This window comes from Sorex araneus, chromosome 2 (assembly GCF_027595985.1).
Source record: "Sorex araneus isolate mSorAra2 chromosome 2, mSorAra2.pri, whole genome shotgun sequence".
NCBI classification, from domain to species: domain Eukaryota; kingdom Metazoa; phylum Chordata; class Mammalia; order Eulipotyphla; family Soricidae; genus Sorex; species Sorex araneus.
This window is the reverse complement of record NC_073303.1, coordinates 225,098,948-225,114,046: the sequence shown is the minus strand read 5'-3', so window position 1 is coordinate 225,114,046 and position 15,099 is coordinate 225,098,948. Positions and strand designations below refer to the sequence as shown.

Below are 15,099 nucleotides of genomic sequence, written 5' to 3'. Positions count from 1 at the left end.
AAGAGGAGCTAAAGGGAGTGTGAGCCGGAAAGGATGATTATGGGAGGGGGCACTGATTCCACTGAGCAAATTAGGTCGGCTTTGGCTGTCCTTCTGTCCAGAAAATAATCCACGTCCTCTTGCCTTGCTCCCAGCCGCCTCCTGGCAGCGCTCAGCTGCCTACACAAAGCCCAGGAAAGTCTGTATTTGCATAATGTGGGTTCAACCCAGGCAGGCAGGAAAAGCTACTGCCCAAAGAGCACCTCGGGGGTCTGTGCACTGACCAGGAGGCCCAGGACAGAACCAGGCCATCCAGAGACACTGGCACTTGCCTCTGGAATTAGGAAGGTTGGGTATTTTTTGCTTTTTTTTTTTTTTGCACGTTTCCTATGGACATTTGCAAGAGTGTATGTGATGGGAAAAGAAGTCTATTTTTCTCAGGGGCATGAGAGCCAGAGGTCAGAGGTCAGGGCTGGTTTTGTGGGGAGACTCCCCCGGGACGTCCCCCAGCTAGAACAGAGCACGCCCTTGGTCATCTCTCCTAGGGAAGGAGCCGGGGGCTGCCGCCACTTTCTCGGGCACACCGGGGACACGGGCCTTGCCTTCCCTCCCTCTGCCTGCCCCTGCCCTCCTGCCCCCCTGCCCCAGTGCTTGGCTTGGGCTCTGCACACGGCCCGGGAAAGGTGGCACCCGAGCCGGACCTGAGGGCAGCTTCCAGCGGAAGCCCGAGGGAGCATGAAGTCCGGGCGGAGGAGGTTTGCAGTGCCCTCGTCTGCAGGCTGGCGGCTGGTGCCCGGGCTTCCTCCCGCCGGGTGGGCGGGGCTAACACTTGTGGCAGGAGGAGCTGCCCCCTGCCCCCAGCTTCATGCTGGAGCTGCGCCCGCTCCCACAGCTCACGAGCCCCTGCGGCTCCCAGGGAATGTAGAGCTCGCCCGTGCCCACCACGCTGCAGCCCCCAGCGCTCTTGAGGACGCTGCTGGTCCCCGGGCAGTACTCGGTCCTCAGCACAGGCGTGTTGACCATGCACGGTTCGTACAGGACGGCGCCTTTGGAGCTGCTCACGGCTGTGGGAGCAGGAGAGACGCTCAAGGCTCTGACGGCCAAGGGCCCTGCCCTCCCCTTGCTGCCGCTCGCCGTGACGGACGCCCCACCTGTGTCTCCCTCACACCCGCGAGAAGTACTTGGGCATCTGCTCCCCCGGACCATGGCTCCACCTCCCCCCCCCCCAGTCAGCCCTGGCACCTGCTGCCCCTTTGCCAGTCTCTGCCGGGCTCGTCCCGGCCGCGAATCCTTTTCTAGGCGCACACACCTCCGTGTCAGGGGAGTCCTGAACTGAGACCAGGCTGCCTGCCTGGCCCCCATCTTCCTGTCCCAAACTTGGAAAGGCCCCAGGAAGAGCCTCACCCTTGAACAGACTCTCCCTCCCCCCTCCCCTCGGTCTGGGCTAGGGGAGGCCTACGGGAAATGGGCAGGTGGGACCGATCTGCATGACCCTGACCCTGGCCTGGCCCCAGAGCCCGCAGGAAATGTTCCCGTACTCACAGATGTTCACAGGTCCAATGCCTTCGCACAGCCTGGGGGCGAGAGGGAGGAAGAACAGATCACTGCATGAGAGCACTGCTAGCCGAGAATGCTGGGCGCCCGTTCCCGGCCGTGCATGTGCCAGGCACGTGGTGGTGCCGTGGCTCTAGTGCTGGAATGCCACTGCGGGGTGGGCAGTGGAGGCTGCGGCACGGAGGGCAGGAGACCCCCCCCCCCCAGCATGGCCCGGCCCAGCCCCTCCCACTCACCTGTGCTCCTCGCCCTCCAGCAGGCGCCGGTAGGTGGCGATCTCGATGTCCAGGCCCAGCTTGGAGTTCATCACCTCCTGGTACTCCTTGAGCAGGCACGCCATGTCCTGCTTGGCCTTCTGCAGAGCCTCCTCCAGGCCGGCCAGCTTGCACTTGGCGTCGGAGAGGGCCGCCTCGCCCTGCTGCTCCGCCTCCGCCACGGCAGCCTCCAGCTTGCAGCGCTGGGCCAGGGCACAGAAAGGCATTATGGGGGTCTCTCGGGGGCCTCAGAAGAGCAGAGAGCATGTGGCCGTTGTGGGCTCAGAGCGGACGGCGTGTCTGGTCTCTGGCCCTGCCCTCCCGGGCCCCCAGGCCTTCGCCCTTTCCCGCGCCATCAGGACTTGGCTCTTTGGACACACAGGGCCCTGTGCCATTTTCTGCAGGGGCCCAAGTTCCCTGTGCTCCACTGGGTGATGCCCCCTGGTGGGGCTGGCCCCCAGGGTGAGAAGCCCGTGAGGCCCAGCTCGCCTTCCAGCCTCCAGCCTCCGAGGGGCTGGGAACAGGCCAGCTGTGCCTCAGCGACGGAAGTGCCACCGAAATCCCCAAAGGTGAGACCGGGAACACGGCTCAAAGTGCTCTCGCCTCCTTTGTGTGCAAGAAGCACCGAGACGGGGGCCTGAGAGATGGCATGGCAGGAAGGGCGTTTGCCTTGCATGTGGCTGACCCCAGTTCGATCCCTGGCACGCCCATAGGGTTCCCTGAGCACCGCCAGGAGTGATTCCTGCGCATTGAAGCACTGAGACGCCGTAATTCCCCAAGCATAACTCCATAACTCCCCACCCCTCTGCCCCGTACCAAGCGGGGGGAGTAGCCCGGAGCAGCCCCAGACAGCGTATCAGCATGGGCCGGTCTCACCTGGGCTTTGACGTTCTCGATATCTTGCTGCAGCCGCTGGATCAGCTTGTTCATTTCCAGGATCTCGTTCTTGCGGTTGCGGAGGCTGTCGCAGTGGTTTCCGGCCGTCATCCTCAGCTCCTCGTACTGCCGGACGGAGAGGTCAGAGCCCAGGGGCCGACGTGAGTGCCGCTGGGCCCCTTCCCCTGCCGCCTCTGCCCCCGTGACGCAGGTGTGTTCTTACCCTCTGTGTCTTTGCCCCTCTCTGCCCCCAGCCCTCCCCTCAGTGGGCCCTCCTGATACTCGCTCGCCTTTTGGCCCTGAGCCTTTCAGCTGTGAAGTTCTCCTCCAAGCTTCCAAGCGTCTCTGTTATAGGTTTGTGCAGGGAGAAAAGGGTGTTGGAGGGTCCCCTCCCTTTTGTCCCATCACCCCTCCAGATGCCGGAAGGGGCTTCTGAGCTGGGCTGGGGCCATCTCAGAGACTAAGAACTCAGGTCTGCCCATCAGGGTGAGAAAGTTCATGTAGGCCCCTTTCAAACAATCGAATAATAATAATAAAAAAACAACCAATGTTCTCTTGGCTTAACTCTTTTTACAAAACCTCTGCCTGCCGCATCTCTTGTTTGTGGTCGATCACTCGTTTGTTCTAGATCACACACATAGATGAAACATATTGGCCAACTTTAGGTTTCCTGCCCGCAGTAGGTGGGAGCCTTTTACACAGTTAATTCAGGACAAGCAAGAAGCACCTCAGCTTGATTAGTTATTATTACGGGAAAGGTTGTCATTGCCAATCCATGTTTTCGTTCCTCTTCTTCAGCTAGAACTCTGCTTTTGTCTGGAATGGCAGTGAGCCCAGGGAAGCCTCCCAGTGAGAGCTACGGGCACGGCTGGGGAGGGCTTCCAGGAAAGCCCTTTAAAGTGGGGTCTGACTCACTCAACTGGCACGTTTCTTTCTACCCCCTTCTTCTTGCTGTCTACAAGGAGGCAAATGGCAGCCATCTTGGGAACCCAGGCGGCCACTGGTCTAACACTATGTGTTTAGGGTGGTAGAACAGAGGCAGGAGAAACCTGAGTTCCTGACCACAATACAGGAAGTCCCCTCCCCACCCCTCCTGGCCAGTCTGTGCTGTACTTCAAGTAAATACTGAAAATACTGAAAAAAAAAAACAACCTGAAAAAAAAATACTGAAAAATACTGAAAAGTAAATACTGAGAAGTAAATGCTGAAGTCAGAGGCCAAGGAGCAGACTCAGAATGATCTCTCTCATATGTGGACATGAAGAAACTTCGTAGGGGTATATCAAATGCCCAAAGGCAGTGAACCAAAGAGCAGAATAACTGGTCTTCCGTAGGAAGTTTGCCAGTGGGGCAGGGTGGGGGTAAGTTAGGGACAAGAACTCGAGGATGGTGGGGGAGAGGAAGTGTGCCTGCCACAGAGGCACTGGTGGGGTGTAGGAGGCCCCTGTGAAGGGACTGGCGTTGGAACATTGTACCCCTAAACTCAATCACAAATATCTTTGTAGATTTGTAATTTGTGGTGATTCAACTAAGAAAAGTAATGAAAAGAGATGAATTTACTTTAACCACATATATGTCTCTTTCTCTCTTTTATTTTCTTTTTTGTTGTTGGGCCACACCCAGCAGTGCTCAGGGTTTTACTCCTGACTTTGCACACAGGAATCACTCCTGGTGGTGCTTGGGGGACCATATGGGGTGCCGGGGATCGAACCCGGGTCGGCCGCATGCAAGGCAAATGCCCTACCTGCTGTATTATCTGTCAGACTCAACTCTGTCTCTCTCTGAGCCTCACAGCTAGATGCTGTACTACCATGACAGGGTTTTCTCTCCTTTCTGAAGGATGATGCTGTTTTCCCAGAGGGCCCTTGACTGATGGGAGGAGACAGCTGGGGAAGCTGGTCATGGAGGGGTCACTGTTCTTAGACCCCAGCAGGGAGCATCACTAGAAGATGGGCAGCAGCTCACTGGGGTACCCTGGACAGTTGTACCCATTGCTTCCAGTGACAAAGTCAAAGTGCCCAGCACAGCTCTACGGCCCCAGCGCCCCCCTAGCCCCCGCCCCCAGCTCTCTCAGACAGGCACCTCCTTTTCTGTTGCCTGCATCTTTTAGCCGGACACGGCCCAGCCCCTGCTGGTCACACTTGGTCGTCAGGGCGCAGAGCCGAAGCCAGGCCTGTCTTTCCCTCCCGCTGCTCCCGGGAAGCCCACAGCCCCACTCCGTCCCCACTTTCTGCTGCCCTGGGTTGGTGGTCTCCCACGCTTCTCTCTCCCTGGATGGGGTTCTCCTAGAGCACTGGGATCGTAAAGGCATCCTTCCTAGGCCACCTGGTTGAAAACTCCACTCCCCGGGTGCTCCCTGTGCTTTCTCATGATTCAGTTCCTCCCTAGGAGCCCCCTGGACCCTATACCCGAGGTGCTGACTTGCCCTGCGTGTGGCCAAGTCCTTCCCCTGCACCTGCCTCTGGCAGGAGGACCCGCAGAGGCAGGGCTTCCTGGCCCTCCTGCCCCCTGACGCGTCTCCAGCACCTGCGGCTGAGCCTGGCGGTGGCTGGTGCTGAGGGGATGAGAGAGGGGATGGATGCCTGGTGCCCATCACGGACGAGGCAGGGAACACTAAGATGATAATATCTGTCCAATCGAGTTGCCCTTAAGGGCACCAACAACCCTCCCAGCAAGGTCCTAATTACCACAGTCTAGGTCACTCTAATCACCGTTTTGGCTCCACCATTAGCAACTACTCGGTGACATTCGCCTCCTCCCACGCCCGGATTTTTCCTTGCCATCATCACCAATTAGTATTCCTTGAATGCTACTTAGATAAGCACTTCCAGTGAGTCTATGGGCGCATAAAGCTGGGGCACCCCGTACCCCGAGGACAGCCAGGCTGGTCTGTGGGCCCCCTCTGTGGCTTTTGCTCTGCAGAGACACGGAGCAAACAACCGGCTCGGGGGTTTATGAGGTTCCCTGTTTCCCTGTTTCACGGCTGTCATTGCCTCCTCGGCCGCCTCCTGTGGGAGAGTGGGCCTGGGCCCCGCCACCCCGGGCCTCACCCGGCACTGGTACCAGGCTTCAGCTTCCGCCTTGCTGCGGCTGGCGATTTCGTCATACTGGGCCTTGATCTCGGCTATGATGCCATCCACGTCCAGCTCCCGGCTGTTGTCCATCTTGACAATGACCGAGGTCTCTGAGATCTGAGACTGGAGCAGGCAGATCTCCTGGGGAGAGGCCAGGAGGGGACAGGTGAGCCCTGCAAGGTGGCTGGGGGATGGGGAGCGGGGAGGGAGGCTCTGCTTGGGCCTTCCCGGGGTAGATGTGGCGGGACGTCACCACGGCTGTCCCGGCTCTCCCCTCACCACCACAGCCCTGGGGTCTGGGAGTCTCCCGGCCCACGTACCCGGAGATAGATGCTGCCACTGCCCTGGGGGACTCCCACCCCAGGGGCCCTGCAGGACAGGTGGGCTGTGGGGCCCTGGTACCTCTTCATACAGGCCCTTCAGGAAGTCGATCTCCTGGACCAGCGCCTCCACGTTGGTCTCCAGGTCAGCCTTCATCAGGAAGGCCGTGTCCACGTCCTGCAGAGCAGTGAGAGAGCGAAACCTGGGGGCTGGCGGGAGGCGGCAGCCACCTGGCCAGGGGACAGGCATGGAGCTGGGCTTTCCTCACTTCGGTCCTTGTGGGAGTGAGGGGTGGAAAAGCCAGGACGGAGGGTGGGCCCCATGCGCAGGCCGGGCAGCCTGATGTGGAGGGCGCGGGGGGGGGGGTAAGGAGCCGGGTCCACCCTCAAAGGGGCCCCTCTGTGGCCTTCAGGCCATCTGGCCATCGCCATCTGCTGAGCAACTATTCTCACCGGCTGGGGGTTGAATCTGTCACCTTTCGAGGTGGTGTTGGTCACCGCCCCAGCTCTGGTGCCCGGGTAGGCACAGCCTGGGCCACCTTTGCTCCAAAGTGGAGGCCGGGCCACCGCCCCATGCGTGGGGGACAGACGCCCGCCTGGGGCCCACAGGGAGACTGACAGCGAGACTTCCCTGTGGGTGGTCACTCGACAGGCACCTTTGGACACTGCAGGGCCGGAGTGTCCCGAGGCCGCTGGCCCCCTCAGGGCCCGTTCCCCGCCCGTGCCACCCTCGCTCACCTTCTTTAGTGCCACAAACTCATTCTCAGCGGAGGGCCGCAGGGAGAGCTCCTCCTCGTACCTGGTGGGGGGGCAGGAGGAGGAATCTTTGCGTTAGGCCTGTGGGATCGGGAAGGGGCTTTGGTGTCGGGTCTGAGGCCAAAACGCCTGCCCCAAGTGAACGTCCTCAGGAATCAGCAAGCCAGCCTGGCGCGGGCCCTTCCATCTTCCGCCACTGAGCCCAGAGACACCTAGGGATTGTGGGAATGGCCCAGCGGACGCGGAGTCACGTTCAGTGAAACACGCCAGAAGCAGAGAGATAAATGCCAGACCACCTCTCTCACATCGGGTGCATAAGAAAACAACGCCGGGGAGTGAATAATGTTTAAGGAAAGCAAACCCTTCAGTTCTGATAACAGAGCCAAGCTCAGGAAGTTCCGGTGAGAGAGCGGAGAGGTGAAAGGTGGGAGTTAGGAGCAGTGGTGAAGAGTACTGGCACTCTGGGGCGGGGAGGGGGCAGTGACTTTGCACACCTGAAGCATATGGACACAATGCAAAGCTTGTCGCTTCAATAAAAATAAAAAGCTTAAAAAGAAAATTAAAAAAAAAAAGAAGAGACTCAGGGTCTCACAGAAGCTACATCACACCCCTTGCCCCCCATAGCTGGGAGGGAGCCCCCTCCGTCCTGCGGACCTGCTGCCAGGATGCTCATTCCTTCTAGTACTTTCCCCTGGGCAGACGGAGAGAGACGGCGGCCCGCTGCTGGCACGTCTGTCTTCGGGCAGACCACTGAGTTGGCTGTGCCACGGGGACTCCAGCTGCCCGAGCCCCTCCACACCTAGTGCTCTGTCCCTGGCCCCGGTGCGGGGTGCAGAGGTAGCAATTACGCCTCGTCCGGCCCGTAAAGACAGCCCAGTTTCCTCGAGCCTCTGGGAGCTCCGCGCCCACGCGCTGCTCCCCAAGGCGGCAGCACGGGGGTCCGGGGGTGGAGCCTGGTGGGATGACTCAGCGTGTGGCCGACACAGTGCCATTGGAAGTGCCACTGAGCTTCCCTATGCTCAGCCTTCCTCCTCGAGAGGAAGGGCCTGCACTTTTATTTTATTTTATTTCTTTTAGAGCTGCTTGGGCAACCATCAGTGTCACAGGGGCTGGCCCTTTAGTCACCACACCTCTGGGTTCCCGACTGCTGAGCTATTCTCGACAGACGTAAAAACTGACAGAAAACTTAGGGAGCATCTCCAATCAGAGGGCGTGGCAAGAGCAAGGCCTTGTACATGGCTACCAGAGGGAGCCCTTGAAGTCTAAAGTCCTGCGAAGTTTCCCCTTTGGGGGGTCTGGGTTTGAATCTTGGCTCTGCCACGGGTTCAGTCTGTCCCTCAGTCTCTCTGTCTCAGCTTTGTTCTCAGCCCAGCGGGGAGAAGCTGGTCCTGCCACGCAGGGTGATTGTGAGTTGACATAGCACGGGAGTGACTACCGGCAAAGCACAGGTCGGTGCCTGCCACGGGTGTGTGTTGTGCGAGCTCGTGTCGCAGCACCCCTTGACCTCCTCCTTCTCCTCCGGCTTCACTTCCAAATCCCACTTCGTCATCATGAATGCAAAGCGTGTCTCCTGCCCGTGTTGCACCTCAGGCCCCTGGAAGGTGTTGTTCCTGCTGTGTGCTGCCTTTCACCTGACGCAGTCTGTTTGAGTGGTTCCCTCTCGCTGACTTTTCTTTGTCACCTGTTCCCATGCGGTCCCCTTTGCTAGGGTCTACACTGCGAGAAGCAACTCTGCCGATAGTTATCCTTCCAGGCCCCGAGAAAACATCACCTCCTTCAGGAAGGCTTCCTGGGTTCCTTCTATTCTCTCACTCTTTCTTCCCTGTGACATCTTATCTTACTGGAAGGGGGCATTTGGGGAAAAGGAGCTAGGCTTCTCCATCTCTCTGCAAGGCCCACACTATCCCGCATGGCATCTGGCCCGGGGTTAGCCCCGGGGTGTGGATGCCTGCCCTGAGGCTCTATTCATGGACCCTCTCCCTTTGGACCTCTTTCTTGCTCTTTGCTGATCCACATTGTTCCTTGCCCATAGACACGAGTCTCTCTCAACCCCCCCCCCACCACACACACACACACACACACACACACACACACAAACACACACGCTTTCCTGAGACCCTGAACCCAGGCAGATCAGGAGCCCCCTGACGTCTGGCCTCCTGCAAGCACAGGACGCACAAGTCTGCTAGTTCAACTTTAACACCCCCCTTCTGTGGGGGCTCGGGTACAGGGTGCCACAGGGTGGGCAGGTCAAGCTGGCAGCAGACCCTGACCACAAAGAACTGGACCTGGGACAAGGGGAAGAGTGAGAGCAGGGACAGGAGGGAAGCTGAAGTCCAGATCGGGGTGTGGGGGAGAAGGGGGCGCTATTAGCCCAGGTGCGGGTCAAAGGTGCTGATGAAGGTCAGCAGGAGCGGCAGGAGCAAAGGCTCAGAGGGAGGAGGTCTGCGGACTAATATGTGGCTCAGGGATGGAGGGAGGAAGGGGCAGGACGGGAGCCCGGAGCTGAGCCCTGCAGCCCCGGAGCCCAGTGGATGGCAGGAAGGAGGAAGAAGCTTCCCGCTGGGAGCTGGGGGGGGCGGGGAGGAGCAGGCGGGCACCATGTGGGGGTGGGTGGGAAAAGGAGACCAGCGCTCAGTGTGGGCGCTTCCGGGGCAGACTCGGGCGCGCCCCGCCTACGCTCCCCTGCCTAATTGACCTGCTGCCGGAGGAGCTAATTTTAGGGTCCCCGTTTTTATAGGCCAGAAAACAGAAGCCCAGATGGCCGGCGACTCGGGGGCGGGGGCGGGGGGCGAGCGCCCAGGGGACTCACTTCTTCTTGTAGCCCTCCAGCGCGTTCTGCAGGCTGCAGAGCTCCGCCTCCAGCTTGGCGCGGTCCCCAGCCACGCACTCCAGCTGCCGGCGCAGCGCGCAGATGTACGTCTCGAAGATGGGCTCCATGTTGCTCTGGCAGCACCTCTGCTGCTGCATGAAGTTCCACTTGGTCTCCAGCAGCTTGTTCTTCTGCTCCAGGAACCGGACCTGCGGTTGAGAACGGGGGGGACGTGGCATGGGAAGGGTTGGTGGGGGCGGGAGCAGTGGGTCAGGATGGTTCTCTCTTTGCACCTGCTGCGGACGTGCTAAACTTTGCAGAGATCAGCGGCTCGGTGTGGACTGGCACCCGGGAATGTGTCTCTGTATTTCCTCTGTCTGTGCCCCCCCCACCTTTCACTCGGGGGGTGTGCTATAGGGGGAGGTGTTGCTCCAAGATGCCTGGGCAAGAGCCACCTCCAGGCTGGCCTCTCTGGGTCTCGGTGGCCTTGTCACCTTAGCCAGGCCATCCCCAGACATCAGCCCCACCCCCTGCTGTGGGATTCTAAAGTCCCTGTTTGAGCTGGTGCCTCGGAAACACTTTGGAAACCCCAGATCGACGTAAACCCTTGTGCTGGGAGTTGGGTTTTGTTCTGTGCCAGCTCAGGGGCTCTCAGGGCAGAAGGTGGGCTGCAGGCCTGTGCATGCTGAGCTCTTCCCCTTGCCCAGTGGGCACATCCAGGAAGTCTCTGTGCCCTGCGGAGGAGAGCCCAGGCACCTCCATCTTCGCGGTTTGGTTGGAAACCAAGAGTAGGAGAAGCTGCAAGAGTCAGTGGGTGGCGGCCACCCCGCTATGGCCCAAGGGAGCCAGCTCCAGGCCTTGTCTGGCATGGGGCAGGGGGTGTCCGAGTGTGTCCTCATGCTCAAGAAAGCTGGGGAGGAAATAATGGTACCCCACCTCTAGTGAATGTCCACATGGCCCGAGGTCCCCAGACTCCCGGGTGTGGTGTGGCCCAGCTCATGACCCACACCATGAGGCTGGAGTGGGGGATCACCAGAATCTAATGAGAGTGAAAAGTGAGGCAGCTCCAAGTTCATCATAGCACTAGTCACAGTAGCCCGGACACAGCTCATGACCGGGAACGAAGGACTGGATAAAAAAAAAAAAAAAAAAAAAAAAAAAAAAACCACCTATGGTACACGTACAGGATGGAACGCTGCTTGACTTTGAAAGGAGATAAAATCATATAATTTGTAGCTACTTGCATAGATCTGGAGCATACCAGGCTGAGAGAGGTTAGCCAGAAGGAGAGGAACGAACTGCAAATGATCTCTTTCATGTGAGGGACATAGAGAAAGGCAAGAACGGAATGACAGATGCACAAAGGAAATAGAAACAGAAAGCTGGCTCCCAGGAGGAAGCTTACTGCAGGGGAGAAGGGTGGGGGGCTAAGGGGGCACATGGGGATGATGGTGGAGGGAGGGTTTGGTGCTGGAATTGAAAAAAAAAATCATTGTTTTATTTTTTGGCCACACCCAGGAGTGTTCAGGACTTACTTACACCTGGATCTGCATTCAGGAATCACACCTCGCAGGCTGTGGTGCTGGGGATTGAACCTGGGTCAATCCATCTCTCTGACCCCAGTGCTGGAAGTTTCATGTATGAAGCCGTACCAACAACAGTTTTGTAAACTACACTGATTAAAATAAAGCGTAGAAAGGAAATTCAAGGGCCAGAGTGATGGTACAGTGGGTAGGGCGCTCGCCTTGCATGCAGCTGACCCCGGTTCCATCCCCCTGCACCACATATGGCTCCTTGAACTGGCTGGGAGTCATCCCTGAGCACAGAGCTGGGAGCACCCTGAGTATGACCCCAAAGTAAAAAACAAAGAGGCAAATAACCAAATAAAGAAAAATGAGGCAGTAAGGGATTGACCGCTGTGTGCTGAAGCAGTGCCTCTGGATTCCCTGCACGCACCGCATTCCTGCTTTAACCCTCAGAGCGCCTCTGCTTCTTCCCCTCTGGGCAGCGGACCCCCGAGGCCGGCCACCGCTAGTGGCACAGGGCCTTGGGGTAAGGTGAGCGGATCCAGGACCAGGACCCAGAATCTCCTGGTTTCTGGTCACTACTCTGCCCTCAACCTCAGAGTCCCAGTCCTGGCCCTTCTAAGGGCCTCCCAGGTTGTGGGGACAGACCTCACCCCCGCCTGCTGAGGGGACAGGCTGGTTCCCTGTGCCAAAGCCGCAGGCCACTCTGCTGGAGCCCTTCAGAGTGGTGGATCGGACAGACCTTGGCTGTGCCACCCTGCATCTCTAGCTCTAACTGCTCCGCAGAGATCTGAGCTGACAGAAAGTTCTAGGTCGCAGCCCATCCCCGCCTCCAGACCTGGGGTCTCATGCAGACCCCCGGGAGACGGCTCTGCTGCTGACGCCGTATCAAGACGGGTCATGCTCTGCACAACTGGGGGATCCTTTCAGGATCGCTTGCTGCTTTGGAGTTTGGAGTTCCGTGCTCCAGTCACTGGTGATGGTGGTCGGGTCCGGGAGAAGCCCCGACCAGGGTGTGGGTGGGTTCGGCACGGCCTCTCTAGGGCCCGTACCTTCCTCTCCTCCAGGCCCACCCCAAGGCCTCGCTCGGCCGCTGGCTCCTGGTCTCCTTCTTACCTTGTTGATGAAGGACACGAAACGGTTGTTGAGACTCTTGATCTGCTCCTTCTCGTCTCTCTTCACCCTCTGCACAGTGGGGTCGATCTCCAGGTCGAGAGGCACCAGCAGGCTCTCGTTGATGGTGACGGGGGTGATGCAGGGGGACGGCCCGCAGGCAGCGCCCACCCGGTACCCGAAGCCAGCCAGGCCACAGCGGGAGGCCACGCGGGGTCTCCCGTAGCCCACGTTGCACAGGCTCCGGGAGCCCAGGCAGCCCAGGGCACGGAGCCCCCCGCCGCCGCCTGCCCGGCAGGACCCTTTGCTCACTGCCGAGTAGGTGACCGTCCGGGGGAGCACGGCCGAGCAGGAGCTGAAGCTCCGGCCGCCACACCTGGGGCCCTGCTGGAAAGAGTGGCTCGACATGGCCGGAGAGGGACGCAGCAGGACAGGGCCGTGGCCGGGCAGAGGTGGGGCTGGAAGTCAGCGGCCAGCTCGGCCTCCGCCCTTTTATCTGGTCGGGGGGTGCTGGAAGGCGGAGCTGGGTCAAACCCCAAATCACCATTTAATCAGCTTTATGAGCTTGGGATATTGGCAGCTGCTCAGGCAGATAATTAGGGTAGCAGAGAGCAAGGAGAAGGAGCCAATGGTCAGTGGGGGCAGGCCCGTAAAAGGCTCATTTGTCCTCCTTCCGTGTTTATGGGGCGATGAGAGGAGCGGAGAAGACGCGAGGCTGGGTGCTCGGGGAGGCACAGCCTCGAGGAACGGGAGGCTCGGGCCTTGGGAGTCAGAGCAGAGGGGCCGGGTACGGGGCTGGACTAGCGCCGAGGGCCCTCGACTCCCCCACGTTTTTCTGTTGAGGCTCCAGGCCCAGGAGCTCTGCGCAGGCTCTGAGGTGGCCCAGCCACGCTCAGGAAGGAGCGTTTGGGGGGTGGAAGTGTCGTCCCTCAGGCCAGGCCGGGGCCTGCTCGGCTGTGGCCCGTTCTCCAGGACTCCAGCCCTCGTTGGCGGGGCCTGCTCAGAGCAGGGGGGCGGCAGGAGCTGCGCTGTCTATCCAGAGGGGAGATAGCGAGGCGGGGTGGGGGAATCTCTGGAGCCCCCCCTTGTGTGTCTGCAGGTCTTCCAGGCTATTCCCCTCCCTTTCCCCTGCCCCAGGCCTGCTCTGGTCTGACGAGAGCTCGCGGGCAGTTGTTGAACGTGGGAATTATTCAGGTGCATGCTGGGACCGGCTTCTGCCCTGCTCACAGGTCACTATCCTTTGGGGATGCTCCAATGTCCCTGCCCCGCCCCCCAGTGTGTGCGGCCTTTGTGAGGCCCAGGGGTCCACCCTTTCCAGTTTCCGGGGCCCACACCCGAGCCCACAAAAATGGCAACAGTGACATTTTGGGACCGTGACCCTCCTCCTGCCCTGTCCCCCGAGATCTCGACCTGGACAGTCGCTTTGATTCTGATGACTGAGGAGTCCTTCAGACTAGACAGGAGAGGCAAGTGGGGACTGTGAAGGAGCTCTAGAGCCATGAGTCCTGCCTGTGGCAGGTGGCATCAGCTGTGTGACCATCCCAGGGGGACGGCAGGTCGGGAATCCAGGGCTGCCCCCATGCACTGAGGCCTTCCCTGCTCCCACACCCTTTCCTGGGAGAAGACACGAGGCATCATTGTTCCTTGCTCTCGGAGTTCTCAGTCGAGTGGGGAGATGTCCTCTCTTCTTTTCCCTGTCCCTGGGTCCTGCATTCTGGGAGGTAAGGGTGGGCCGTGGGAGGTGAGAGTTGAAGCTTTGGGCCCCGGTGGGAAGCAGAGGTGGATGGGGTCCCATTTTGGATGCCAGGAGAACCGTCATCCTGCCACGAGCTGGGCCCCGGGGCTGGGAAGCCAGTGCAAAGCCTGCCAGGTGGAAAAGGGAACTGCAGGTGACCTGGGGGATCCCGTGGACAGTGCCACCACATCTGTGCCAGAGGGTGGTGTCAGGGACCCTGCTGGGCTTCTCAGAGTGGAACCCATGCTCGGGATCAGAACTGGGAGGGGGAGTGCTTGGATTCATGTCTCCTCCCGAAAACATCAGCGTCACAGCTGTGAGACAGGACACAGGCTCAGTCCAGACCGAGAGTGCTTGGTGGCATTTTATTGAAGCTGTCTCAGGAACAGGCAGGCAGGACGAAGTGGCCAGGGCAGGCACAAAGACACTTGTTAGCTCTAGTCCACCCCCCTCAGCTCTCCCAGGCTTGCCCGGGGCAGGGCAGTAGGTGCACTGTCTTGGGGTCCACCTCGGCTGGGGCCAGGCAAACCTGTGTCTCAGGCCTTGCAGGCATGGGAAGAGAGACAGGGAGAGTCAGGAGAGAGGATGGAATATAAACTAGCTGAGCAGGAAGAATTGGGGTGGGGGGGCTAGGCAGAAGGGTAGGGTTGGCGAGCAGGTGGGTTGAGAGGAGAAACAGGTGAAATGGAGGAGGGTGAGAAAGAGAAGGAATAAGCAAAGGAAGAGGTGGGAAGGAAGGAAAGTTTCCAGAAAAGTGCCCTGGAGACCCGGGGGAAGAGCCAGTATGACCTGGACTTCGGATGGGTCCTCCCGCCTCTGCTCCAGTTTTGGGGGTCCCTGCCCATCCTCCCCAATCATCACATGAACCTTTCTGGGGTCTGCCATTCTAGCCTTGCCTTCAATAACGCAGACGGGCAAGGTGGGCTCCGAACTAACATTTCCTGTGTCCCCAGGCCACGAAGAACTTTGGGGCTCCTGGATAAAATCCTTCCATTCCAGAATGACTCAATCAAGAGTTGGTTGGCTATTCTCAAGAAGATGGATTTCTCACTCACACTTCCTATTGAGGAGCGTGTGTAGGGGGCGGGAGCCTGGGGTAAG

At 59.4% G+C, this 15,099-nt stretch overlaps 1 protein-coding gene across 1 annotated transcript; it reads right to left on the bottom strand.

Annotated features, from left to right (window-relative positions):
• Positions 1-686: 686 nt before the first annotated feature.
• On the bottom strand, positions 687-12,671 carry KRT82 (keratin 82). Its single transcript, XM_004601826.3, has 9 exons — positions 12,267-12,671; positions 9,625-9,833; positions 6,795-6,855; positions 6,139-6,234; positions 5,713-5,877; positions 2,664-2,789; positions 1,770-1,990; positions 1,522-1,553; positions 687-1,043 (listed from the first exon to the last, which is right to left on the bottom strand). The coding sequence occupies exons 1-9, from the start codon at positions 12,669-12,671 to the stop codon at positions 802-804; spliced, it is 1,557 nt and encodes a 518-aa protein (XP_004601883.1). The 3' UTR covers positions 687-801.
• Between the last annotated feature and the right edge of the window lie 2,428 nt (positions 12,672-15,099).

Coding starts and splice junctions, on each gene's coding strand:
- KRT82 (XM_004601826.3), bottom strand. CDS start 12,671: ATGTCGAGCCACTCTTTCCAGCAGGGCCCCAGGTGTGGCGGCCGGAGC. Junction 6,235..6,794: donor AGTTTGTGGCACTAAAGAAG/GTGAGCGAGGGT, acceptor ACTGCTCTGCAG/GACGTGGACACGGCCTTCCT. Junction 1,044..1,521: donor CATTGGACCTGTGAACATCT/GTGAGTACGGGA, acceptor CTGCTCCCACAG/CCGTGAGCAGCTCCAAAGGC.